The sequence below is a fragment of the Alligator mississippiensis genome, chromosome 8 (assembly GCF_030867095.1).
Source record: "Alligator mississippiensis isolate rAllMis1 chromosome 8, rAllMis1, whole genome shotgun sequence".
NCBI classification, from domain to species: domain Eukaryota; kingdom Metazoa; phylum Chordata; order Crocodylia; family Alligatoridae; genus Alligator; species Alligator mississippiensis.
The window spans coordinates 39,594,401-39,621,807 of NC_081831.1; the positions used below are offsets into that span (position 1 = coordinate 39,594,401).

General features: G+C 48.4%; 3 protein-coding genes across 9 annotated transcripts in view; 2 read left to right on the plus strand and 1 right to left on the minus strand.

Moving 5' to 3' along the window:
- Positions 1-10,086, plus strand: part of NHSL2 (NHS like 2) — a 175,729-nt gene extending 165,643 nt beyond the window's left edge. For all 5 annotated transcript variants that reach the window (XM_059732670.1, XM_059732671.1, XM_059732672.1 and 2 more), the window contains 2 exons: positions 1,722-1,854; positions 3,471-10,086. In XM_059732670.1, coding sequence (XP_059588653.1) covers positions 1,722-1,854; positions 3,471-3,786 — 449 coding nt within the window. In that variant the 3' untranslated portion in view covers positions 3,787-10,086. The remainder of the gene's footprint in view (positions 1-1,721; positions 1,855-3,470) is intronic.
- A 4,826-nt stretch (positions 10,087-14,912) lies between these two features.
- PIN4 (peptidylprolyl cis/trans isomerase, NIMA-interacting 4) lies at positions 14,913-20,444 on the plus strand. 2 transcript variants are annotated; one of them, XM_059732675.1, is made up of 4 exons: positions 14,913-15,091; positions 15,169-15,242; positions 16,126-16,191; positions 18,111-20,444. In XM_059732675.1, the coding sequence occupies exons 1-4, from the start codon at positions 15,052-15,054 to the stop codon at positions 18,267-18,269; spliced, it is 339 nt and encodes a 112-aa protein (XP_059588658.1). In that variant the 5' UTR covers positions 14,913-15,051; the 3' UTR covers positions 18,270-20,444. The 2 variants fall into 2 exon arrangements, with proteins under 2 accessions (XP_059588658.1, XP_059588657.1); XM_059732674.1 differs by having other exon boundaries at positions 14,927-15,091; positions 16,126-16,245.
- A 1,715-nt stretch (positions 20,445-22,159) lies between these two features.
- Positions 22,160-26,396, minus strand: ERCC6L (ERCC excision repair 6 like, spindle assembly checkpoint helicase). Of its 2 annotated transcripts, none has more exons than XM_006266275.4 (2): positions 26,278-26,396; positions 22,160-26,186 (listed from the first exon to the last, which is right to left on the minus strand). In XM_006266275.4, exons 1-2 carry the CDS (start codon positions 26,376-26,378, stop codon positions 22,439-22,441), a joined length of 3,849 nt encoding a protein of 1,282 aa, XP_006266337.4. In that variant the 5' UTR covers positions 26,379-26,396; the 3' UTR covers positions 22,160-22,438. The 2 variants fall into 2 exon arrangements, with proteins under 2 accessions (XP_006266337.4, XP_019337487.2); XM_019481942.2 differs by having other exon boundaries at positions 22,160-25,821; positions 26,278-26,357.
- Between the last annotated feature and the right edge of the window lie 1,011 nt (positions 26,397-27,407).

Below are 27,407 nucleotides of genomic sequence, written 5' to 3' on the forward strand. Positions count from 1 at the left end.
TTAGGCCAAAAGGAATCTTGTGAAGTTCAATAAGGACAAGTGCAAAGTCTTGCACTTAGGACAGAACAATCCCATGTGCCGATACAAGCTGGGTGCTAAGCAGCAGCTCTGCAGAAAAGGACCTAGGGGTTACAGTGAACAATAAGCTGAATGTGAGCTAATCGTGTGCCCTTATTGCAAAGAAGGCTAATGGCATACTGGGCTGCGTTGGTAGGTGTGTTGCCAGTAGATCAAGGGAAGTGATTATTCCCTTCTATTCAGCACTGGTGAGGTCGCATCTGGAGTACTGTGTTCAGTTTTGGGTCCCCCACTACAGAAAAGATGTGGATAAATTGGAGAGTACAGTGGAGGGCAACAAAAATGATGAGGGGGCTAATGGACATTACTTATAAGGAAAGACTGAGGGAACTGGGCTTATTTAGTCTAGAGAAGAGAAGACTGAGAGGAGACTTAATAGCAGCCTTCAACTAGTTGAACGGGGTTTGAAAGAGGATGGAGCTAAACTGTTTTCAGTGGTAGCAGATGACAGAACAAGGAGCAATGCTCTCAAGTTGCAGCAAGGGAAGTTTAGGTTAAATATTAGGAAGAATTTTCTCACTAGGAGGGTAGTAAAACACTGTAACAAGTTACGCAGGGAGGTGGTGGAAGCTCCATCCTTGGAGGTTTTCAAAACCCAGCTAGACAAAGCTTTGGCTGGAATGATCTAGTTGACGATGGTCCTGCTTTGAGCAGGAGGTTGGACTAGATGGCCTCCAGAGGTCCCTTCCAACCCTAACTTTGTATGATTCTATGATTTTTAGCAAATGACATAGTAAGGACCACCTTTTGGGTGGTGGGTTTCCGTAGGAAAGGATCATGGAAGGAAAACAAAAGAGGGTTTGGGGGCCAGGTGCAAGGAGAAAAGCATAAGAGGGGCAGGTGTAGGATGAAGGTGATGGGAAGAGACTGTAAGGGATAGGAAGAACCTGAGCAAACAGCATCTCAACACTGGGTAGAGATTGGCCAGTCCAAGTCACAGGAGGTTCCAGGAAGGTCTGGAGTTACCAGTTCGGCTGCTCCTGCCTAGCTGAACATCTACCTAGCTTTTCTCTTCAGTTCTTCCCAAGGCTTCTAGGCAGTGAGATGTGATGTGATGTGATGTGATGTGATGTGATGTGATGTGATGTGATGTGATGTGCAGTACTCGGCAGCACCGTTATGCAGTTACCCGAGATGGATGGACTGGGACCTGGAGGGTGACACCCCTACAAAGGGAACCCTGAGTTCTTTCATAACCTAAGGCTCTGTCCTACAGAACTGACATGGAAATCAGGGAGAGTTGCCCATCCAAGGGCTGACCTACTTAAGAGTGGCACTGGCTTCTGGCACATCCCTGCCACTGTATTGTCCAACATCATATGTTATTACAGGGGCAACAGGAGTAATGGGCAAGGGCAAAAAGTCCCTTCTTCCTTGCTAGATTTCACCTCCCATTCAGTAGGAGCTCCCTCGTGCCATACAGCAGATGTGTACTGCTGACGCTAATTCTTGTTGTTCTGAATGACTGTGTTTTGCTCCAGCTGATCTTCAATAACAGGCTGTGGGCACTGGCACAATGGCTTGGCTCCATGGTGTGGTATATGCTATACATATTTTTGGGTGGTGGCTATCTTCAGCTTGAGCCTATACAAGCCCAGGGCTGACTCATTCATTTCATGCCTGGTTTTCTTCTTTCTCTTTAGGGAACTCGATGGAGTTTGGTGCCGAAGAGAAGAGTTTTGTAAGCGATAAAACAGCAGATTCAATAGTAGAGGAAGATGATGATGTGTTTGTGACATCCCGCACGACAGAGGATTTATTCACTGTGATCCACAGGTACACATTTGTTTTCATGGGAAAGCCAGGTCTCTGCCAAGGTGTCATTACCATTAGCATTTTGGAGACTCCAGCACAGTAGCTAGCAAGTGGTGTCTTTGCCAGTCAGCAGCGGAGCCAAGACCTGAACTTCCCCCTTTCCAGGGAGGGCATGTTGATAGGAAAAGCGATGCCTACCCTTGCTCAGGCTGACTGCTCAGGCAACAGATAGACAGGGCTGTCTAATTCAGTCTAATTCATTTCACCAGCACCAGCACATCTAGTAGGCTAGCATAGCAGAAATACCAGTGGAGACACTCCATGTCCAGCAACATGTTTCAGGGCACATATAGCTGAGTCTTCTCCAGAAAGCCTCCTTGGTGATGAGTCTGATCCCCTCCTGTGGTCCTGGTGCCCATGTTTCACAAAGTAGAGTTGGCTCCAAAACCTGGGAGATATTCTTTCCTGAATCAGGGTATCTGCATGAGTCCAGGGACATCAGTCCCTGCAGTTGCTTTAAGTAGGTCACCCATGTGACTTTTAATCCAAAGAAAATGCCCCCAAGCTTGTGTTCCAAGCCCTGGGATTTCAACAGCAGCCTCAGTGCTTTGTGCCTGAGGCTTTCTCATTGTCTCATTGTCATGATGGGCCTTTAAGGGGTGGTAGTCCATCTTTCCTGGGGATACTTGCCAAGTACTGCATGGTGCTACAATCCATGAAGTATGTTTCAGCCCAGTTGTGCCTTATCATAAAACCATTGATGACTTTTCTGGATGGAATAGATAGTTCTAGGGAACCACCTACCTGTTTTGAAATGCAAGGGTCTACAGATCATTACCCTGGCAGCTGCTGGTTGCTCTTGGAAATGAACTGGAGGGGGCAGGGTGGGGGGGGTTCAGTGAAGTTCCTGGAATACAACAGTCCACAGTATGTGTCCTGTCCCCGTCCCCATCCCCCACCATCAGTATGAGCATTAACTGTCCTCCTTGTTGGCAGACCCAGGTAAGGCCAAGAACAGGATGTGCCATGGAACCTGACCTCCCTTCCCTCCCTAAATGTGACCTTTCCAGCTGAGGCTTAAGACAGCTGGTGCTGAGTGGTTGGTTGGCATCATAGGAGGATGGGACTACCTGTGCTATCCTAACTCAGTCCTGGAAGAGATTAGTCTCTAGAGTAAGCAGCACAGGACTATTGTCCAGCTTGAGACTTCTAAGTACAGCTGCGGGTCTAATTCATCCCTAATGGGACTCTATTGACTTTAGGGAACTCATGCCATCAGTGAATTTGGTCTCGTGTCTGTTATTTTAATGAGAAAATGCCCCTCACTAGTTCAGTGAATAATCTGGCCTCTGTATCCCTCAGCAGTGACTGGTCACATGGGATTTGCTGTTATATACGGGAATCATTTCAGGGTCAGAGTGAGAGCAGTCACTGCTCTCATAATCACAGACAAGCCTGACTTGAAGGTAAATCACTGTGACTGGGCAATGTCCAGTCAACAAGCAGAGTCCATAAAATAAGAGTATTCCCTGGGGTTCTGTTAAAGATATCTCTGAGGGCTCCTTCTCCTCTAGAAACCAGTACACATAATGCGCACCTTCCTGTCTACCCCAAACAAGAGTTTCCTTTGTGTTTAGGTCAAAGAGGAAGCTGCTTGGGTGGAAGGAGCCAAGTGACTCCTTTGGCAGCAGACCAAATTCTCTCTCACCAGTCAAGAACACATCAGGGTCCCCAACCAGCGAATCCCCCACAGCAACTGTTGGTATTGGGAAAGCTTCAAGCAGGAATGAAGACTTTAAGGCCCTGTTACAGAAGAAAGGCAACAAAACCAGTCCTGGGAATCGCACCTCTGCAGCCGAACTGCTCAAGACCACAAACCCTTTGGCTCGGAGAGTCATGACAGAGTTTGCCTCAGAGTTGGATAATGTAAGTGGACCCAAAACCCAGCCCTAACCACAGTTAATTCTTCTTGACCAAGACACGTCTGAGCAGGTTGGAAGAGCACACACTGGTGGATGGTAGTTTTATGCTAACTCTTAACCCAGTTACAGCTCATGGGGGTTGCTCCATTACTAGTTAACAGCATGGATGCATCCTGTCCTGCTAGGATTTTTATCTTTCTTTTCATTTCTTTATTGACAATTGCGAATCATTTTTTGTTTCTCCCTGGGGAGAAGATAAATGTTTTAATGAAGGAGCACACACCCCTCCTATGTACACAGCTTTGTGTCAGCATTTCTGGTGGAGATACAGCAGTTACATTTTGGAGTGGAAAGAGATGGATGTGAAGTGGAGAGGATGGATGTGAATCATTGCCACTGGAGGCATCGTCAGATGACGCTGAGCTTCCTGTTCGTTCCTACCTTTTCCAGGTTCTGATGAGGAGGGCTGAATTGTTCCCTGCTCTTTTGGGAATTACAAGGAGACTCTATTTCAGCCCCACTTATAATTCATCATCCACAATGAAACTAGCTTGAGACTGTTCCATCACTTTGGCATGTGGTACTTTAAATGGCTTTTATAATGCAAAATTGTGATAATGCTTATTTCTCTTTCATTTGACCTTGTAATTTGAGTTTTCCATGTAAAGGTCATGGTGTTGAGTTCAGTTGGACAGGTGGAATTTCTCACTGGAAGGAGCCAGTTAGAATGTTTAGGTTGCTTTGGAAGAACAAGATTCTTCAAGATGGTTCCCATTGTTCATTCGAAGCAACCCTTACTGACTCAACTGCAAGGTACTAATATGTCTGTGACTCCTTTCACCAGTGATGTTAGCTCTTAATACCAAAATATAGGTAATCAGCTGAAAGCCCCTGACAGTGCTGCATTTCAGAGAACCATTTCTGTTCTCAGACCCAAAGGTAGTAACATCCAAAAAAGCATTGAGTATTTACACTCAGAGTAGCAATCACAATCATTCTGAGTCCCTAATCCTGCCCTGAGCTCCACATGCACAGGCCTCAGCACCTGTGCTAAGCCCAGCAGGAATCCATCTGGGAAACACAATCTACTCTTCACAGAACTGAAGCCACTGGGATAAACAGGTATAGCTCTGTTTATCTTCAAAGGAAATGTGGAAGCTGAAGTAATCAGTTGAAAATCTCAAGGGTCATTTTAAACTGAGGCATATCAGCATCATTTCTAAATCTGCACGTCTCCTCCACAGGGTCTGTGTATTTTCTAAGATGGAAGTGCATTGTGAAGAGGCTCTGAACTTGGCATCACTAGGAACCTCCATTGCCTTCTGGAGAGAGCTATGAACTTTGAAAATACTGCTGAGAAAGGCCAGGAGGCTGGACTAGATAAAGCATAGCTTGTCTCTCCCTGTCTGAGCCCCAGCATTTGAGGGACTGGCCCAATATGCTCTATCCAAATAATTTTTCATTTAGCTCCATGATTCAAGAAATGACTTTACCTTCTGGAACTACTCTATTCCAATGAAATTAATATCATGCATATCTCAGGAGTACTGGGCATGTATTATGTTCCTTCATAAGAGCAAACATGCTTATCTTTCTCTCATCTGATCTACCTGCCTCCCTTCTTCCCCACCTGCTTACCTATAGGATTGCTAAGGTGTCTGTACCTTAGTAACTAAGTGCACTTTACCTTTGTGGGGATCTGCTCCTCATAAATGTACAGGATGCCATTCCTTGGAGTTACACCTGGGATGACCTAGGCCCACAGCCTTCCAATTCATGTGTGTCGTGTGGGCACCACATGGGCATCCTGTTCTGCTCATGTTTGTCCGACAAGTGGTATTTGGTTTGATGAAAAGGCACAAGTTGCAGCTGAGTTTTATATAGGTTGCCCAAGAGAAGCAACTTCTCTTGAATGCGGAGACAATCACTGAGGCAGCCCTGGTTTCATTCCCTGCCCAGCTCCATTAAATGCTGTCATGCTGTTCCAGGCATGTTCCTTTGGTTGGCTTTATTGCATGCTGCTCAAGAGCTGGCCTGGTGGGCATGGTAGGTCCCAAAGATCGCCAGGGTGGCCAGTATGGTACACTCTGTCAGCATGTGCTCCCCACTGGCATATACACTGCAGTCCCTTAGGCCTGCCAGACTTCCAGCCTCCCTGTGGCTGTGGGTTTTGCTAGCAGGAGTCCCAGGTTCTTAGCCTGGGTCTCAGCATTGAGGAGCTTTCAGAGTGAGCTTTGCTCTAATCCTCATCCATCCCTTGCTGTAAAATAATCACACACCCCTCCCCCCCCCCTGTGATCTCCCTACCACTGTGCAGGCAGCCTCCATACTCTGATTATTAGCGGCCAAATGCAAGTGGCTTTTAAACAAAAGCTGCTTAGATGTTATCCACACCAAGATGAGCTCTTTTCATTACTGAATCAGGGCCTGATCCTGTAGGCTACAGAGCCCACAGCCTTGGGCTGTCTTCCTCCCACTTGCTGTCTTGACACAGTAAACATTCAGCTCCATCTCCCTGACAGTTCCTGCGGTAATAACTGAAAATAAAAAATGAATGGGAAATACTTCCCCAGTGACTTGCATTGCTGCAATGAGCACCTTTTAATTAGGAATGCAGTGCTCAGGGAGGGACCCTTACAGCTGGGCATGACTGGTGGCAGTCTTGTTGCACTGACATGGTTGACTGACAAGGACATGGTCTTGTTGCACTGCCTCCCACAGGTGGTTTGCACAAAGCACCGAAACTGGAGGATGCTACAGTAGGCTGCAGGATCTTCACAAAGGAAAGGACTGAGTTGGAGTTGCTGTTTTTGGTTGCTAGTTTTGGTTGTGTTATCCACAAGTCATAAGGATTTGGGCCTCTGGGATATATGCAAGGCTCCATGAGCTTTAAAAGAAAGATTATCTGTCTGAATATTTGCACATGCGAAGAAGTCATGTTGTTTGTGGTTTAGATTCTTCTGTTTTAAACATTCCAAAAGCCCAGTCAGAGAGTAGAAATGACCTGGATGACTTTACTGCTAAGTCACACTGCACACGCCCTGGCTAGTGAAGAGTCAAAGAGAACAGTCCACAAACCAACTGCAGAAAAAAATCAGTGGATCTTTCATGAACTGGTGAATTCTGGAAAATAAAAACATTTGCAGATAATCAGGAACAGCTTGTGTACAAGAAAAAAATAGCTGAGCTTACCATGCAGCAGCTGACCACCTCTACATGTCAACAATCAAGACCAAGTAGATCACTTCCTGTAATTTCTCAGGATGCCAGGCAAGGGGCGGCAGGGTCTGAGTACTTTCCTCCAGGAGCCTGGAAGCTCCTCACAGTTCTATTCTGAAAACCCCAAGGGATTGCTTGATGACAGCAAGCAGCCTTCTCCAGTCAGTTCAGGAAAGCATGACAAATGAGACCTTGCCATGTCCCCAGTTCAGCCTTCTGGTAGTCTACCATGGTAGTTTCCCAAATGACACCTTGGAAGTGACTGCATTTGGCGATGCTATCAACCCACCCATGAACAGCAAGTTATATGACATACATGTTCCCCTTCCTTGCTGTCTTGGACATGATCAGAAAAGTTTTTTCATGCAGGATACTTGTTCTCTTCCTTGTACATCAGCCCCTGCAACCACACTCTGACCACGTGCATTGCTTCTGCTTTATTTATTGGATGCAATATATGTGGGCTCCTGATGTTACTGGAAGGCACTGGTGCCTCCTGGACATTTTTTTTGAAGTAGATCCCGCTTTTGAAAGACACGGTGCTGCCCTCAGAACTCTGCTCCTTCCTCCCACATCAAGCTGGGGGTTTACTTTGCTGAAGCAAACCAATTAGCATATCCCAACCAGGAGCTCTCCTTCCAGAATGTATGTTCCATGGCAAAGACTTTGGATCTGATGAGCCTGTGGAGTGTATGGATACCTTTGAAATTATGGGCATATTTCTGCTCTTTCAGTATGTTTGCACCTGGCTTTATCCTGGTGCAGGTGTGGAGAATTAGGCTTTGCATCACATCTCAGAAGAAAAGGGTCAGGCCACATGCAGTGGGGGGCTTTCTGTTCTGCGAAGTCAAAATAGGTGGGCATGCCTGTCTGGGAAAAGTGGCAGAGCAGTGTGCCCTGAGCACTGGCTGGGTTTTGACAGTGGGGGACGATGCAAATGGGGCTGTGCTGTGCTGGAAGGGCTTGCATTACTCATATCTCAGGTGACTGGTCTCCACCATCAAAGCCAGTACCAATTGGATACCAGCCTAGAGTTCTGAGCTCCAGCCTCTCATCACAGCCACAGGGCCAGCCAGAGAACCAAGCTGTCCATGAGCAGGGAAGTCAGTGCAGCATGGTGTTATCAGTCAGTGGGAATAGGGCAAGAGCACGCATGCTGTGCTTGAGGGTAAGTGCAGGCAGAGGAGTCTTGCCTGCCTGATCATCCTGAAAAAGAGTATAAGTATGGCTAAAATAGATATGAAGTGAACCGATGTTGTTCCTGGCGCAGCGTGCCCCTTTCCTTTCTGAGACCAGGCAAACTCCTTTGGGAGCTGGGATCTTGTGCAGCACAGTTTCCGCCTAGCTTCAATCTGGCATTAGAGGCCAGCACAGCATCAGAGATTACCCACAGTGCCTGGAAGACCATCCCAAGGAGCAGAATTAGACCTTTAGTTCCACACAGGGACCCTTTGCTGCAGCATTTGGCTCTTCTAGGGAAGGTGGGACATCCAAGAACTGAGCCTGGCATTGAGTCTCAGCAAACACCTTTGCTTATCCATGTCCTGTGAGTAGGACTCCAGACCCCACCCCATTGGTGAGCCTCTGTCCTTACCCCTTAGGAAACATTACCTGCCTGTTTTACTGAGCTGGTTTTGTACTTTGTTCAGATGCGTCTCTTCACGCTGTCAGTTCTTTTCTTTATAATTACACACTGCCTCTTCCATCATCATGGATTTGCAGAATTAAGCCTATAATTAACAACCAGGCTAAAACTCAGGAAACAGAAATCATAAAAATGCCTGGGCTTCATTGGCTGTTTCTCTACCTGCTGCTTCTGCTGTCAGGCCTCCATCTCCTCTAGGAATGCTTCAACAGCAGCAAGGGCAGAAATATGCTTCCAGCAACACAAAGCACCCTCACTTTGCCAGCAGATCAGGTGTCTGCCCCTATAGCAAAATGCTATGACCAATTAGAATGTAGTCCAAGGTCACAAGACATTCCTTCTTAATTCTAGCACCTGGGCTTATAAGTAGTTGCTAAAATCAGACCCCTGAGTTTTGATCCATGAAAGTCTAGACCAGTAGGAGCAGAGCTGTTTCCTGAAGAGGCTTATAGAGGACAGCATTTCCCTTAAGCTTTACTTCATGATTGCATTAGGCCAAGAAGAAATCCAAGCCTCAGTAGAATGTGTCATTAGTGAAGAGCTGCATGTCACAGGCTAAAGTTCTGAACATTCAGTATGCCAATAACATTTTTAGTTGAATCCAAGAGATGTTACTACTAGAATTTATGGCCAAGGAGAAAAAACGCCAATATCTATGTACAGTATTGCACATGACTGCTCAGGAAAAAAGGATGCCACATGTGGAAGTTAGCATTGGCTTTGTATGACTTGACAGAGATTCAATTTTAGTGCTCAGATCACAGTATCCTACTAGTAAGGACAAGTGCTTCTTATGGAAAACATTACTTCAGAAAAATAATCTTCCTTTTATTTCCTTTATTATCAATATAATTTAAAAATAAAAATTAAAAGGTTCAGATCTCCATAAACTGTCCTTAAAAACTGGCAGGTAAAATCTTGGCCCTGCTGAAGTCCAAAGGAATTCTGCTGGTGATTTCAGTTAGGCCAGAACTTGAACCCACAACCCTGTAATACAGGACATAGGCATTTCTTTTGCCAGGTTAGACTTCCATACTGAGGAAGTTACACTTTCTTTGCAGATCTGAAGAGCTCCAGGATAAAAATTATATTTCTAGAGATTTCTATATTTCATTCTACATTCAAGTGGATTTAGTCGAAACCTCCTGGACAATTTTGTGCAGCAAAGAATGAATTAAACCCTATATATGTGTGTGTGTGTGTGTGTGTGTGTGTATAGACACACACACACACACACATACGAGTGTGTGTTTGTACTTGGTTATCCTGACATGAGATGAAATAATTTTGACTATTTTTGTGTGTGTTTTGCAAACAGTCCCCGCGGGAAAGTGGCCTCTTTTGCAATGTTAGTCCAAACTTTGTCCCTGTACAGCACTCGGAGGTGATCCAAGCAACATTTTTTATATTTCTGAATGTTGTACTTTTTAACTATTGCAAGCTTGGTAAATTCTAATAACTGTCAGACCTCCTGGCTGCATGTGTCCTGGTTCTTCCCCAGAGCTGTGCAAAACTTCTGTCTTTGACTGCAAATATGTCAGAGGGAAAGTGTGAACAAGTTGGTGGGGGGGAAGGGTGCTCAGATATTCTAAACACAGTGGAAATATTTGGAAGGTGACTTGAGTATAACATTACATCACAGGTTTATCAGGTATGTTCACATGAATTTTAAACTGCACCCTGGTTATGGAAGGTAGGGGCACAGTTATAATGAGCACAGCTACGTGCTCTCACATAGCACATTCCAGCCATAGGCCTCATGGTGCTTTGTAGAGCTGTCCAACACTATTTTCAGAGTACCTGAGGGATAGCAAGGTGCCATAACATGTCCAAGAGCAGAAAATGACTATTCCGTCTTTGCCCTACAGCAGGAGTCAGCAACCCCCGGCACGCATGCCAACCATGGCACACAAGGCCATTTCGCTCGGCACATCACTGCCAGCCTGGGCTCTAGGCAGCTGCTGCAAGCCACGGAGCCTGAGCTGCTCCCAGCACACAGTTGGGAGGCTGCAAGCAGCCCAGGCACCATGGCTGTGTCTCTCTCTGACCTACCCACCCCAGGGAAGACTCGCCCAGTCACACTGCCTGTTTGGCCTGCCAGGCACGAAGGCTGAACCAGAGCCTGGGCTGGCTGCAGTCGGAAGGCTACAAACAGCTGCTGCCTCCCAGCCCCAGCTGCCTCCCAGCCCTGGGCTCGGGGGAGGCATCAGGTACCAGTGATGCTCCCCGCCACGCTGCCCTCCCCCACCACCTCTGCAGAGAAGTGTGTGGAACTCAGCATGGCACAGCACAGCACAGTGGTGAGGCGCACAAAAGCTGCCTGCCACTCCAAGCTCCCCGCTGCCCTGGCCACACTTCCCCTGCAGGCAGGGGCAGGAGTGAGGGGCACAACCCTGCACGGCTGCCTGCGCTGCCTCCGTGCATACAGGGGAAGTGTGGCCAGGGCAGTAGCAGGCAGCTTCCCTGTGCAGGCCCTCTGTGTGCTGCTGCTCCAGGTCGCACACGCATTTATGATTATTAACTATACTTATATACAGTGCATCCTGCCATGTACCCCCTGCCCTTGTTTTTCTGGCATGCCAGCACTCCGGTACCTTCCAAGGTAGACATGGTTTTTTCGACACTCCAGCCAAAAAACATTGCCTACCCAGCCCTACAGTCTGTTATGGAGAAGCACCATAAAATACTGGCTTTGCTCTCCAGCTCATGGTGGGGAGCATTCACCTACCCAGACATACTTACTGTCCTGTTTGAGCATGTCTGCCATAAGATGGCAGCTCAAGGTTCCATAACACTGGCACTCAAACGGTTCCTTCTCAAGTTACGTCTTACTCTTTAAATCCAAAAGCAGGGTGCCCAAGGAGGAAGAAGTAAAAGACTCAATTAAGGCAGCCTCCTCTGGGACCACCTACAGAATGTGTCCTGCTGCTTCTGGGTCCAGGGGACAAGCACTCGCTGGTGGGAGCAGATGGTCCCAAGGACCTGGGATAATGACCAATGAGCAGCTGCCTTGCTTGAGCACTGTTGTGCGCTGGCCCTGTCGCTTCAAATTCAAGCCATCAGCATGAAAGCAGCCATAAGCATAGAGAAGTGAGTGATAATTGCCATCTGGAAACTGGCATCTGCAGTAGCCTCCAGTCTGTCACCAACCACTTCAGCACAGGCAAGTCCATGACTGGATTACCTGTCCATAAGGTGTGCTGTTCCATTCAGAAGATGCAGGTGCCATGATTCCTCTGCCTCTCTCACCTACAGAAGATCTTGGCTGGATCTAAACATAAGGGCTTTCTGAACTGCATTGGGACCATCGATAGAACGCACATTCCCATTCTGTGCCCAGTGTACTATATATAGGCCAGAGTACAAGTAAAAGGGGTATGTCTCCCCTACTGAAAGGCATCATGGACCAGTGAGGATAGCTCATATCTGTTACCACTGGGTCGTCAGGCAAGATCACAATGCCAGGGGCTTCAGGAACTCCAGCCTGGTGCCCCTGATGACAGAGGAAGTGTTTCCCCATGGTGTTCCCAGGATACAGCTAGAAAGTGACTATTTCTCCCTGCTACTCAAGGACCTGACCTACTTGCCCCTCCTGTGGCTCATGAAGCACTACATCAGACACTGGCATGAATGGGCACATGCCCCCAGCAGCTGGGGGGGCACAGTGGTGGCAGGAGCATGGCAGCGGGGGCAGCAGTAAGCGGGGGAGCTCCCACAGACACCACCAGCGCTGGGGCGGGAGGCATCAGCCGGTGGGAATCACAGACCACCCCCTACACATCGCCCCTTGACACTGGTGATGAAAACCCCCTCCAGCTACTGACTGAGCATCTGCCAGACAACTATGAAGTGCCCCTTTGGGGGCCACAAAGCACAGCAGAGGGTCCTGGGGTTGCACTTGGATACAAGCAAGTGCTTCCTGAAGGCCTGGTTACTAGAGGTCTAAAGGTTTGGTGGTTGCTACTAGACCCGAGACTGAACCTCTGAGGCACCACCACTTTCAGGACAGGCTTTGTGAGGGTAGTTCTGGCAAACTACTTCTAACAGTGCCTGGTGATGGGGTGGAAGGGCAGGGCTTGTAAAGTCCAACCAATGTAAAGGACAGCTTGTTTGTCTGAAAAAAAAGTGGATGAGAATTAAGCTCACACTGTTATCATGGGGGGGAAGGGGGGAGGGGAACAGGAATGGGATCTCAAGGGCTGAGTGGCAAGACTGCATCTTCCCACACTGCAGAGGGATTGAAGGGGCTTGAGTCCCCTCCCTCTTACTGTTTGAACTGCAAGGTTGAGGGGAGCTATTCTTGATCTCACATCCCTCGGCCTCTGAGAATGACTGTGTCCCAGAGCTCCCACTCATGCTGGAGCAGAGGCTCTAGGGCCTTACAGATGGGAAGGTTGGGACTGTGCTCAATGTGGCATGGCTGGGATCACAGTAGGAAGGTTTGGGCATAGGAAGGGGGGGTCTGGGACTGGAAGACATTTCTGAAGGACGCTTTTCCAAGACTAGAGAAAATGGCTCTGCCCCACAGCCTTGCTTCCTGGACAGGCCCGGTGAGTTCCAGGGGCACTGCAGCCAGAAAGGGGAGGCCTTTCAATGTCAGAGCAAGGCTGTATGAGGTCTCCCCTGAGAAGGTTCCAGTATGCTGCCCCAGGAAACTGGGTGAAAGCTCTGCTTAGCCCTGCTGGCCTGTGGAATGACAAGTTCATGTGTCCCATGCGGAGTGTCTCCTCAACTCCTGACTGCTCCAAAGACAGCTCATTATTTGCCTGCCCCAGTACCTGGACACACCCATGCAAGCTCTCTCCTGAAGTCTGCCCTCAGCTGCTCTCTGAAAATCATCCTATGTGGCCCCTACTCAGACCTAGGACTAAAGACTGGATGTTTGCACCCTGCCCCCCTGGTACCATTAGTGGAGCTCCAGAAACCCTCCTGTCTGTCCTGCTCAAGCTACAGCCTACACAAATTCTCACACGTTCACAACGTAATAGTCAGGGACTGAAAGCCTGAGGGGACAGCACAGATGTTAACTGTGCTGATTCATTACTGGCCTCTCTTGTATCAGCCTCCAGCTGTCTGCAGAATCAGTGAAGGGTGGGGAGGGGACAACATCTGCAATCCTGTGGAGACGCTGTTTGGCTTGCTTGCCTTTTTGTGATTTCTTTCAGAGTTTTAGCTTTGTGAAGCAGACTGAAGATAACCTAACATGAGCTAGGTAGCATGGCTACAAGTTTCCCCCCACCTTAAGGTAATATAACCTTGAGATACTCAAAGGACACTCAGCACCAGTTAACAAGCTTTAACATGCAGATGCTTGCATTTTAAGTGCTATTAGTAATGATCCAAGCATAACATGCAGCTTCCCCCTGAAGTTAGATTAGGGGTGCTCAACCTCCAGCCTGAGCCAAATGTGGCCTGTGAAGGCTTGGCATCCAGCCCATTGTTCTCCCCACAGGTGGAGTAATTTGGCAGGAGGGGAACAGTGGCAGCTACTATTGTCACCCCTCCCTGCTGCCAATTTCCCAAGGATTGGAGCTGGGCCATACCCCTCCACCCACAGGGCCAGATCATCAGGGCTGGGCCACAGCCCCTTCTCCCTGTCCCACTACAGGGCCAGGTTGACCTGTGCCAAATCCCTTCTCACTGCACAGCCAGATTGGGGACAGGCTGCCCTGAGCCCTGCGTAGCTGGAGGGGGCCCCGCTCTGCCCACCCTGGGAACTGGATCAGGACTTCTGGTCCGACCCAGCCCACGCACTGACCGGGCACTGCCTGTCTGGCCTGCCAGGCACGAAGGTTGAACGCCACTCGCTTAGACGTCAGGGAAAGCTTCCTTTGAGAGCGGCAACCCCGGGAAGTTACTGACCCGCCCTCGGGTCGATACCGCAGGGGCCGCTGGTGGGCTTCGGCCAGGGGAGGCCTGGGAGCAGCGGCGCGGCTCGGCCGGGGCCCCGGGGCCCTGCCCGCGCACGCTGCGGGCCGCCCCGCCCAAGCCCCGCTCTCAAGGGCTGCGCCAAGGCGGCGCGCGAGCTGCTCTGTGCCGCAGCGAGCGGCGCGGCCGCATGACGCGACGCGACGGGCCGGGCCGGGCCGGGCCGGGCCGAGGCGGCGGAGACGCTCCCGCCGCCAAAGCAGCTCTGGCGCTCTCGCACGAGGGCGGACGCGGAGGAGCCGCGGGCGGGACCAACCCCCGCGAGGCGAGGCGAGGCGAGGCGCTACAAGCGCCGGCCGAGCCGTGACTTAGGGCCCAGGCAGGCGGGGCCTGTGCGCGCGGCTGCGCGGGGCGGGACGAGGTGTCCAAGCGTTGCCTGACAGGCTGCGCCGGCCCGTCAGGCGCCAGCCGGGCAGCCTGGTCCCGCTGCTGGTGGGCGGCGGGGCTTGAGCGGGTCCGCCGCGGTGCAGTGACGTCTGAAGGAAGCGGCCGCTGGCTCCGAAGATGCCCCCGAAGGGGAAAGGCAGCAGCAAGGCGGGAAAGGGTGCGTGCGTGCGGGCGGGCGGGCGAGCGAGCGGGGGGTGCAGGCCGCCTGCTCACGCTCCTGTGGTGTCTCTGCAGGAGGTGCCTGTGGCGGCGGCGGCGGTGCGGAGCAGAAGGCGCAGGGCCCGAAGGGCGGCGGCAGCGCCGTGAAGGTGAGTCCCGGGGCAGGCGGTGCCTCGGGCGGTACTGGGAGTCCCGCGTCTCGGCCTGGCCCAGGCCTCTTGGGCCTCGGCGGCAGGAGGGAGCTGCTCCCCAGAGCCCCGCGCCTATCCCGCTCCCTCCCGCCAAGGGCCCGGCGGCCTGTGCGGGGGAGGCGGCCCTTCTGGCAGCCCAGCGGGGCCTCACCAAGATAACACCCCCCCCCCCCCCCCCCCCAGCTTGGCTTCACAGCGAGCCCTGCGGGCTCGACCCCAGGGTGCATGAGGTACCACTGCAGAGGGGCAGGGCCCATGGTACAGCTGTGCACAGGGGCCATTGAGTTGCCTGGACCTGCGATGTTCACTGCTTCCCTAGCGTTCATTTGCACTGCTTGGCAAAATGATCGTTCAGATGCAGCTGCAATCGGCCGCACCGCGCAACAGTGAACTCAGAGGGGAGCTGATAAATGGCCTGTCTGCAGGGCTTCTGCCTGAGGGAACAGTGGTGGTATCACAAGTCTACTACCAAGGGCTTATGGTAAATCTCAAGTACAGCCGCTAACCACAGCATGTGTCTGTGAGTTGTGCTGTTAGACTTGTTACCTGAAGGGATGACGGGCTATTTCATAGACTTCTAGACAAGTCAGACTGGAAGGGACCTTCAGAGGTCATTTAGTCCAACCCCCTGCCAGACGCAGAATCAGCCAGGCTGTAGCAGCCAGAGCAGACTGTGGAGAAGAGACCATTGCTTTGCTCTGCATTGGCTCTTCTGTGGGATGGCAATAGAAGCTGCAAGCCTTTACAGGATCTGAAAGCTGCTGCCATCGTAAAAGGAGCAAAAGGAAATAAGACTATCTCTGCCCCCCAATGTAATTTTCCTCTTGTTTTTGTATTTTAGGTCAGGCACATCCTGTGTGAAAAGCACAGCAAAATTATGGATGCCATGGAGAAGCTGAAGTCTGGAGTGCGTTTCAGTGATGTAGCTTCACAATTCAGTGAAGATAAAGCAAGACAGGGGGTATATATTGACAGCACTCTTGGGTTGCCTGCCTAATAATGGAGAGACATCAAGGTTTAGTGCAGGGGTTCTCAGTCAGGGTGCTGTGAGACCTTTTCAAGGGTGCTGCACCACTGCAGTCTGGTGCGAGTGCCATGGGAGTCTGTTTGCATGAAATGCTGTGCAGGGCTGGACTGAGAAACAGCAGTGGCAGGAGGGCATGTTAGTGAAGCCCAGCCTGTCTGAAGGTCCCAGTGACATAACAGAGGAATAGGAGGGCACAAGCCCCAGGTGCTGAGTAAGTGGAGGTGCCTCCCAGGTCCCCTCTGGCTACTTGTGCCCAGGGTCAGCATTTCCCAAACCTGGTAGATACAGGCTCCTACCTTCTGTTTGCTCCATGCAGCTCACTAACCATTGCTGTTGTCTAAGGGAATCTAGCAAGGGTAAGCAATAACTGCAGTAGGGGCTGTAAAAGTAATACTGGGCACAGATCAGGAGCTGAGGAGGCAGCAGGCAGCTTGGATGTTGTTGGGGGGGCTTGAAAAGAAAGGCATAAAGCAGGGCAGAGAAGAACATGCTGGAGCCAAGTGTACCACAGCTGGTAGAGGGGGACCCATGGGGGGAGTTAGATGCACAGTAGGTTTGAGAAACTGTCCCAGGGCACAAGCCCTACTAGTGAGGTCTCTGGAAAGTCAGACAGCATACAATGCAGTAAGTATTACCTCTTCTGGGCTCAACTGAGCAAAGTAGTGCTGCTCCAGACTGGGTGTTGGGCTCCAACCTTCTCCCAGGGTGCTGTGGGCTGCCTGGTAGGCAAGGACCATTGGAAAGCAGAGTTTGGACACCTCCAGAGCAGCAAGCACTGGCTGAGACCACATGAACCCCATTTCCTTGCTTGCTGAGCTCTGCCAGAGCTGCCTCCACCTCACCTGTGCCATCTTCCCATCACTTAAGAATCCCATGGTACCCTCAAGGTCAAATCTTGAGCCCCCAGGCAGGTCTGGGGAAGGAGGTACCTACTGCCTTCTGTTCTTGCAGTGTGTTAGGGCAGGGGCTGTCTCTCTCCATGTCTATAGCTGACATAATAGATACCAGATATATATATGCAAGCATTTTACACACTGTAATAAATACATTTCTTTTTTGAAATGAGGTGCCACTAAATGCAGAACAGTTACAGAGGCAGCTTTCAGTCTAAAAAGGTTGAGAACTTTGCCATTGATGTTGGGGCTGTGTTTTGGGAGAGCTTGCTATAGAAGACCTGTTGCTGTTGGGAATGAAGTATTCCTTAAGAGCGCTTGGAAAGGACCATTATGCATTCAAATGATGTGCAACTCTGCTCTGGAACTAACAATCTCCATTGCAAGAGGGCAGCTGCTGTCAAAGGAGCAGTTGTGTACTGTTAGAGGGGAAGGGAAGGTGATAATTGATTTACACCCAGTTCTCTCTTGATATGAAAAATAGGGTAAGATAGTTTCCCTAGCATAGTAGGGGGGCCAACCTTTTTGGCAGGCTAATCCAAGCTAAACTAAGCCCCACCCCCAAGTGCCTTTCCCTTGTCTGATTTGTTACCTTGCTTTCTGTTCCTCTTCTGCCATGTTCCTTGCTCCCTCCCTGGTCTGTTATGTCCTGCACAAAGGCTGTCCATACCACTTGTGGCACACATGGCACAGGTTAGCCACACCTGCCCCAGCACATCCTCCCCGTATTTCATTCACTTTGCTGCAGTGATGAACAGCAGCTGAGTTTGAAGTTGCAAACACTAAACAGAAGGGCCTGTCTGAAGAAGTGGAGGGAGAGAAGGATACCTGCTGTCCACACTGCAGCTTTGTTAGGTAGGTTTTGAAATTAGATTCTCTAACTGGTATCTTGATTCCCTCTTTCAGGGAGACTTGGGTTGGATGACAAGAGGCTCCATGGTGGGGCCTTTCCAGGAAGCAGCATTTGCCTTGCCAGTCAGCAGTATGGACAAACCTATGTACACAGACCCTCCTGTCAAAACAAAATTTGGATACCACATCATCATGGTTGAAGGGAGAAAATAAATCACACAGAGCACTAAACAGTTTTGAAGCCTACTGGTTTAGACACTGAACAGGAACTTTCCAGGTGAATTAGTCTTGCCCAGCCTTGGGGATAGGCAACATATATCTTTACACATGGTGGGAGAGGCTGTCTAAACTACTTTTTTACAGTTTCACCTCAAATGATAGGTCATAGTGTTAGCAGGGATAGGAGCCAACAGCACATCCTAGATAAAGGTCAGGTGAAGGTCCTTAGGTAATTGTTGAACTCTGCTTAGTCATGTGATAGATGTGAGATTCTTGCCCTGTGGGAGGGCAGGAATGGATCACAGGTCCATTTGGGTGCAGAGGACCGAAGTTCCAATTTCCTGCAAGTTACTGGGCTCCCAAAGTGCAACGCAATCAGTCAGTCTAGAACAAAATTATTTTAGAAGAATAGTAAATAACAGAAAATAGTGCTGGAATGGAAGGGACCTCAGGACTTCACATAGTCTAAACCTCTGCCCAGGGCAGACTTATTCCTGTCTAAACCATCCCAGCTAAGCTAATTAAACAGAGATAGAGAAAAAAAAACAGTTGCATTGACTTTGAAACAAAGGGACGTTCATCTGCATTGAATTGCACATGGGATATTCATTATGAGATATTTCTTCTGAGGGGAGATGTTAAATGGCAGAACATGTCAATAACAGCTCCTTGCATATGGAGGAAGTTAAAAAGGAGCCTTTCTGCAGCTCCTACTCTATTTTCCATAAGATAACAGAAGGTTACATAGTGAGTTAAGAGGTAAAAGTGCTGGTTTCTAAGGAGCCTATGCCATTGCTGAAGCTGTTGCAGCTTCTCTTGCCAGTTGGGAATGGCTGCCAGCAAGAAAACCAGCTAGGTTTTCTTGGAAAATGGCCTAGTAAGGGAGTTGGGTAAAACTGGTGAGGCTAAAAGCATTGGTCCCTATACCCATAACATAGAGATGTTCTAATTGGCTCACTAATGACTTGTGCTAGAAGGAGTTGTAATGCCTCAAGTATAAGAGTTTGTAGGTTTATCTTAGATTGCTGTTTCCAGTCATCCTCAGTCAAAGGTTATTATGATGCCCTTCATTTAACTCGGTGGCAACTAGTCAGTTAGGCAATACCTTTGGAAACCACATCTAATCATTTCAAAACATCAATAAAAGCTAGGTACCAGAGGGCAGAGTCTTATTAATTCTGAGGGAAGGCCTTAGCACTCAGAGGAATGGGATATGTGTGGGGCCCTTTGTAGCTGCCTACACAGAACAGGCAACAGTTATTGAGAGCTGCAATTTGTTGTAGGGCAAGCTTTACACTCAGCTGGGCTCTCTGCTCTAACAATGACTAGCTCCTTCCCCCATTACAGTCAATCCTCCCCCCTGTACTCAAGCTTGCCTCAAAGCTTCCATTTTAACTTAAAATTGGATGTAACAGATGATCTTGGCCTCCCTGAGTAATGCAGTCCTTTCATACCACACAAACCTTTCCACCCAAACCTCCCTCACCCTAATTGGAATGGTTTAAGTGGGGGAACTGATTTTTTTGCTAAGAAGAGAAGCACACCATTTTGATTCCTGCATGCAGCAGAAGTGGCATTTCTATTCAGGCAGCTGAGGAGTCAGATAATTTAATGGCTCCCTCTTAGCAACTGTGATGTGAACAACAATCACCTCTCCCTTTTTAATGGTCTTGATGTTCCACTAATAAAGCTAACCTTCCATCAGGCAATTTTATTGTCTTGTAGCTACTCCCATTTCATAGTCTTACAGTCTGTTTTTTATGCTCTTTTCAAAATTGTAGATCCACTCATTGAGGCCAGTTTTCAGCAGTAGCTAGCATTATCAGCTTTTGGTTAAGCAGGAACAGGAGGTTGATTAAGCTGAAAGTTAGGTTCCGTCCTTGCTCTATGCAGCCATAACTTTGGAAAAATAGTTTTGGGAAAGGCAGACCAAAAAGAAAACAAGATGTGTGTGTGATACGCGAGAGAAGATGGTAGCAGCAGCTTTTTTATGCACTTTCTGTCTTTGACTTTAAACTAGCATTTATTTCTGTATGCCTTCCCTTGCTCAGCTTAAGTTTTAGATACCGTATTGGTCAGAAGAGACGAGCTCAAGCAAGACAAGCAGAAGAGAGTTTAGTTAACTGGCTTTTTTTTCAAATAAAGAGAACTTGGGTATCTTAACATGAACTGTCAAATGGAATGGACACAGTTTTTCCAGATTAAATGTGGCAAAATAAGTGAAAGTTTGCAGCCATTTTGGTTCTCTCTTCCCAAACCTCCTTAAGGGAACAATGAGCCAAGTACACTATCATCATTGCTCTCAACATTGTGAGCTGGAAGCAAGAGAGAGAGAAGTCTGCATTCTGTGAGATCCACCTGATGCATGAAAAGCCATGGCACGATATATCTTATCAGGCAGTATTCAAGACTTTGTTGTGTGGTTCAAAATAGTCAGACTGGCTCAATGGGTATCTTTCAGACAGCTATTTGGAGGAGCTATGTATCCCTGACAGGCCTGATCCAGAATACACCTAGCACACCAACTATATTGATTCAGCATGAAGCACAACCACTTCCACTCAGAAATACAGCCAGAGGATGAGATGGTGGCACCTTTTAATTACACTGTAGCTAGAATACTTGCCCACAAAATGGAAAGCCTGGGACTCAGCTAAGGAGGGGCAGGGGGGTCAAATCCACAATTCCCATTTCACAGCAGAGTAGCCTAACCAACATACTATAGCAATGATTTTCAACCTGTGGTCTGCAGACTGTGTCCAAGGGATCTGTGAAATGGCTAGAGTAAAAAAAAAAAAAAAAAAATATCCATACTTACAATTCAAAGTGGTCTGCACCTCCATTTGAAATTTAGGAGCCCACAAATGGAGGGGGGGGGGAAAACATTGAAAACCACTGCACTAATCTGCTACACTGGGTTTGAGAGCACTCACCATCCCTCCTAGTGAACCTGGGCCACAGCGTAAAAAAGCAGGCGAAATTCATGGTGCCAGAGAGGAAGTGAGAGGAAATCTGACTCTAGCCTACAATCCTGGGCACTTTAGTCCATGCTCCTAGCATAACTAATCCAATTTGCATTCGCCTCACTGCATAAAATGCATAAATGTTGGACTAGAACAAAGAACCCCCTCCACCCCCACAGAGGAAATACTTTCCCTCAGTGGGTGACAGGCTTGCTCTCTACCATTCCTTTTTTTTTTGGCATTGTAGCTCAGTTTTAACTGGATAGATAAGTGTTTTCATTCTAGCTGGTTGCATGCATAAGCACTCTCCTTAGAGATGAGAGGGAGGCAAATTAGAACCTCATCAGGCTCTGGATGACCTTGAGCTCAAGCCTGCTATTTCCTGGACAACCACTCTAAGTGTTAAGCATTATATAAAGCTATGTAGGCAGCACCATTTCATTCTCTAGTCACAATTCTAGAAAAAGTGAACAAATCATCCCCATCCAAAGGAATGGCTTAGGCGCTGAAGTGCAGGAGGATTGGTACTCAACTCATGGACTGCAGGTAACCAGATCCAGGAATTCAGCATCCGTCTCCCCAACCAGTTCTCTTGGCTGCCTCTTCACCCCTCCACCACACTAGGTGTTATGAATTCCATTCAGCCATAGAAATTTGGGCATCTGATCATGTGAATTCTAATCTTGGGACCAGCCACCATACTTAAGCAAAGCCACAAAGGAATTTAAAGTGACCAGATATAGGAAGAATGGATTACTTAATATGCTAGTTCAAGGGCTCTGAAGTGTGTGATTATTAGGCTAACAACAGAACAGTTGCCACATATTTCCAGCACCAAACATTTTCCTCATGAGTAAGAAGTCCCCTTGAGCCCAAATGAAGGGAAAATAAGATGCCCAAGCAAAAGCTTGAAGACAGAAGTCTGAAACCCAGAGATTCAAGTTTGTTTTATTTTGCAGCATATTTACACAGGAAGGGAGAGTGTCATTCCCTCCCCCTTTAAATAGTCTTTTGAAGAGTCAGCAGCTTTCTTTCATTTTAATAGCTGCTTAGTGTCTGGGAAAGAAAAAAAAGGGGGGGGGTAATTTAGATAGTGGTGGAAAGGAATTGTAACAATTTGAAATTAAAGTTGCAGAATGGATCTACAATCAGACAACTAAGAACTTGTTTTGAGAACTAATTAAAGGTGCAGTTAAAATCTCATTTCTGTGAGATCTGTTTATACAGATTTAAAGTGGTGAGCATAATTTCAAGATCTCCATTTTTTATGTCAAGAGCTTGCAGAAAACAGTTCAGTGCATCCTGTAGTTTTCCATCTTCTTTCAGTTTCTTCCCGCATTCTACAAGGGCGTCATAATTGTCTGAGGCAGAAAGGACATTCAGTTTACTCTGAATCGCCTCTTTCTGGGATGCACTTCCCCGTGAGAAGCAGTCCATTTGCTCACCAGACAGAAGTTCAGGGTCACCTGTAGATTCCTCTTGTGATTCTTCCTCTCCGTCATCTAAATAGTCAGTGCTATCCTCTGTATCGAGCGTTTCCCCTGCAGGTTCATCTTCCATTTCCAAAGACTGTGTGCTATGCTCTTCAGCTTCTTCCAACACACACCCTTTTTCTTCATCAGAATCCTCTGCATCATTGCTAGTTCCCATAGTTTCTTCAACGTCTTCCACCTGATCCAGCACCATGTTAAGAAGGGATCCTTTAGAAGCTGTAGACTTGTTCCCACTACCAGTAATTCTTGGGGAAAAAATAGCATCTGCTAAAGATACCCCACATTTAGGAGTAGATGCACTGATTACTTGAGAGGAATGTAAAAGGCTGTTTATGGGAGAGTGTGTGGTTGGAGGCACATTTTCATCCAGTATTTCAACTGAATTATTGTTGTCCTCACTCTCAGAAGACAGCCTCCTAGCCTGCTTCTTCTTGACAATAGCAATGATAGCATCACTTTCTACAGAAGCGTCACTCCCCAACAGAGAATAATTCAGGTTGTCTTCAGTTATGTTACAGGAATTCCCATTATAACAGTCTCTTACTTGAAAATTTGTTACAGAATTGCGATTGCTTTTTACTTTGTATTGAGAGCCTGTATTTTCTGTGTTGTCTGGCATTTTTTCTCCTGAAGCATCTTGCTGTATGTGTTCAGACTCTTCCAGAACAAGATTAAAGTCAACCTGATACTGGGAAGATGCACCAGACATACCCTGCAAACTGATTTCACTTACATGAGATTGCTGGAGTCCATTAGGGAGTTCTGCACTGGCAACCAAAAAACTATCAGATGCCCTACCAAAACCTAGCTTAGAAGTTTCACTCTTGTCAGCAAGATCAAGAGACTTTTCTATTTCTCTCTCTTTTTTATAATCAAAAACTGATTCATGTAATGACTGCTGTGAGTGTAATGAAGATGTCATTTGAACATCATTTATGCAGTCTAGTTTTATAAGTGAAGTAGAAAAACTCTCTCTCAATTTAAGATTAGCACTTTCTTTGTCATCAAGATACGATATAGAACTTGGATCAAATTTTTGTTCAGATGATTCTTGCACATGTGATTGTTCCAATACTTTACTGCTAGTAAGCACCTCATTAATAACTATATTAGATACCTCCTGTGCCAGTTTCTCTTCACTCAAGTCTTCAGTAGTGAAACTTGTCCTTCTAGAGCCATTAACAGCTTCATCTTCTGTAAGATCAATACAATCTGCAGGTCCAACTAATACTGGTGGTGGTATGAAGCAGTTTTTGTTGTTCAACTCCGGTGATTTTTTTTGTGGTTTGGAAGAAAGTTCTGGTAGTCTTGACCATGCCTTTTCAATATGGGTTTCAAGTCCCCCTATTCGGTCTTTGAGCTGAGATTCTAACTGGACCAGCTCTTGAGCTTTCTGTACTCTTTGCTGAATATATTGATAAGCTTCTTGATTCTCAGCTTGCTCTTCATGAGCTATCTCTTGAGTATACATCAAGTCATGATCTGAAATACCAAACATTTCCAGGGAATACAGATAAGCAATATGTTCATCCAGGTTCAAGTCACTCTTTCTCTGGTTGGCATGCAAGGACTGTAGTTGAACCTGTGTTGCAGAGATTCTGGCATTTTCCAATGTAAAGAGTTCCCTTAACTCCTGTTTAGTGAAATATCTAAAAGGGTTCTTTTTGTCACCAGTAGTTTGTCTAATTAATGAGTCCTTGAAAACTTGTCGCCTATATATTTTCTCTTCTACAGTGCCACAAGTAATCAACCTGTAGATTACTACATTTTCCTTTTGTCCAATCCTGTAAGCTCTGTCCACAGCTTGGGCATCTGTAGCTGGATTCCAACTGGGATCAAAGATCACCACTCTGGTTGCTGCTGTTAAGGTTATGCCAACACCACCTACTTGGGTGGTAAGTAAAAAAACAGAATAGTCTTTATTACTTTGAAACATGCTAATCCTCTTCTCCCGTTCTGCTACATGGGATATCGTTCCATCAAGGCGCATGATCTTGAAGTGCTTTTGAGTTAAAATGCGCTCCATGATATCCAGCATTTTTCTTGATTGGGAAAATACCAGTGTTCTGTGCCCCTCCTTTCGCAGTCTTTCCAAAAGCCCTGTGAGGAACACCAATTTCCCAGACTCTTGGATGAGAGCCTCAATGGAAACATGATCAATTTTATTACCTCCTGAAAATGTGCCTTCTTCATTCTCATCATCCTGCTCAGAATAATTGTCTCCTAACCCAAGCTGACTACATGCTCGTGCAGGCAATAGCCTAGGATGATCACATAGCTTCTTTAACACTGTCAGCTCAGCTAAGGGTGACCGGGTTGTTAGTAATAGTTCCTTCACATGATCCAAAGAGAGAAAGTTCCTATAGATTTCTTCCTGCACTGGTGCCAAATACACCCATACAATGAAGTCATTTTTCCTGGAGAGAGAAGGCATTACAGGAGCTATGTTCTCACTTTTCTCTTCAGGAAAATGGATTTCTTGTTGGTCAGACTTGTGCTTCTTCTGTATGTCTTCTTTAGTCCTCCGGAGAAAATATGGTTTTATAAGGGACATTAGATTTTCAGATATTTTAAGTCCAAGAGCTCTCTCTCCTGGCGTCGCATCTTTCTCCCTTGCTCTTGTGATAGGATTCTCATATTCCATTTTAAAGGTCTTTGCTGTTCCTAGGAGAGAGCCCTGACATGCAAAGTCAAAGAGAGACCACATCTCACGCAGATTATTTTGGACTGGCGTCCCTGTGAGGAGGATGCGATTTTTGGTAGGAATAAGGTGAACACATCTTGTGGTTTTGGTAGATGGGGACTTAATCTTATGCGCTTCGTCAAGGATCACATAGTCCCAGACGAGACTGTTGTCAGCAGTACACAGCTGCTGCCAGTTGTTAATCAGCATGTGGTAGGTGGTGATGAGGATACCCGTCTTTCTCCGGATTCTCTCCAGGTTTCTGGTTCGCTCTGTCTTGCTGACTCCGTGAAACTCTTTCACCCTCATCCCCGGAGTCCACCTGGCAAACTCCCTCACCCAACTGCTGACCAGGGTGGTGGGCACCACCAGCAGCACGAACTGGATGAGCTCGGAGTCAAACATACCTGAAAGGAAAGCGATGATCTGTATGGTTTTGCCCAGACCCATGTCATCAGCCAGGATACCCCCCTGCCGGCCCTCCCGGTACAGGCCGTAGAGGAAGGCCACGCCCTGGCGTTGGTGCTCAAACAGCTTGTCGTGCAGCTCCCCGAAGAGCAGAAGGCCACTGCCGCACACATCCACAAACCGCTCCTCCTCCTCCTCCTCCTCCTCCGCCGGGGCCAGCGCCAGCTCTGCCAGCGCCTCCTGCAGCCTCTGTATCCGGCCCCGCAGCCTGTCGCTGGGGTGCAGCTCGTGGGCGCGGCTGAAGAGCTTCAGGGAGGCCTCCAGGTTCCCGCCGCGCGCCGCCTCCTTGGCTCGGCTCACCAACCTGCCACACACACCCGGTCTCAGCAAAGCCACCGCCACCGCCGCCGCCGCCCCGCCCCGCCCTGCCCCGGGTCGCCCGAGTGCGGCCTCACCTGCAGTACCGCTCCGCCAGCTCCGGCTCCGACTGCACAGCCGCCATCGTCCTGCCCGAGCTGCAGCAGCCGCCGTTCAAACCCGCGCCGCGCCCCAGCATGCCCCGCGCGCTCCAGTCTATGAGCAGCAGCCCGAGAGCCCGCTGTCGGCGTCAGCCAATCGGTGCGACCCGAGCGCTCGAGGAAGAGGGAGGGCAGAGCCCAGGCAGTCGCCGCGGTCACGTGACGGGGGCGAGGCGGGGCGCTGCCGGCCTAGGGTTCCGCTGCCAGCTCTGCCCGCCGCCCTTGTGCCGCTAGCTCAGCGTCCGGAGAGCAACTGTGCAACTGCTTCTACTTTCTGCTGCGCAGTCCTACCAGTGCAACGCCACACCCACCTCGCAAACCCTGCACTACCTACTACAGGAAGCTTTCAGGCGCTTCTGGAGTGACTCAGAGAAGGAAACTGAGCCCTGCTTGCCTTGAAGGAGGGGAAAGCTTTACCAGGGAGGGAGGTTTCTTCAGTAATACAGTAGCCCCCGAAGTTCAGTCCACTGAGCAGCACAGGAACTGGCAGCCTGAAATTGCGCTTGTCACTCCTCAGCCCCCTGCCAGGCAGTTAAGTACTGAAAGGGGAGCTCCCCTCCCTACCCTATAGCTCTACAGGGCAGAGAAGAGCCTCACCACAAGGGCTGCAGCAGGAAAAGCTGCACTGTAGCTGTCCATGCTGCCCCTTCCTCTGGAGCACGGTGGTCCAAGATGGGAGACTAGTGCCTCTGCCTAGGACTTGAAAGGGAAATTCAAGGCAAGACAAATTTCAGCCAGCCACCAAGTGCAGAGGAAATTTTATCATAGGCACATTTGGGAAAGTTCCCAGAAATGCCTGTCATGGCCCTTGCTGCCCAGACACGCCTCTGCCAGTGGAGTTGCCAGCAACGTAGAGATGCATTTTCCCCTCCTGAGCACGGAACTTGCTGAGTGGTTTTTAGAAAAGTAACACAGGCATTTTAAAGGTGTCTGGCTGTTGCCTAGCAGCAATGTTTCTACATGTACGCAGATGTTCTTGGATAAGGGGACACTGCACCTTGTACAACTTCAGCTTCACTCCTGAGTCGCCATGTGTATGAAATGCCAAAGTACAGACGTAATACCTG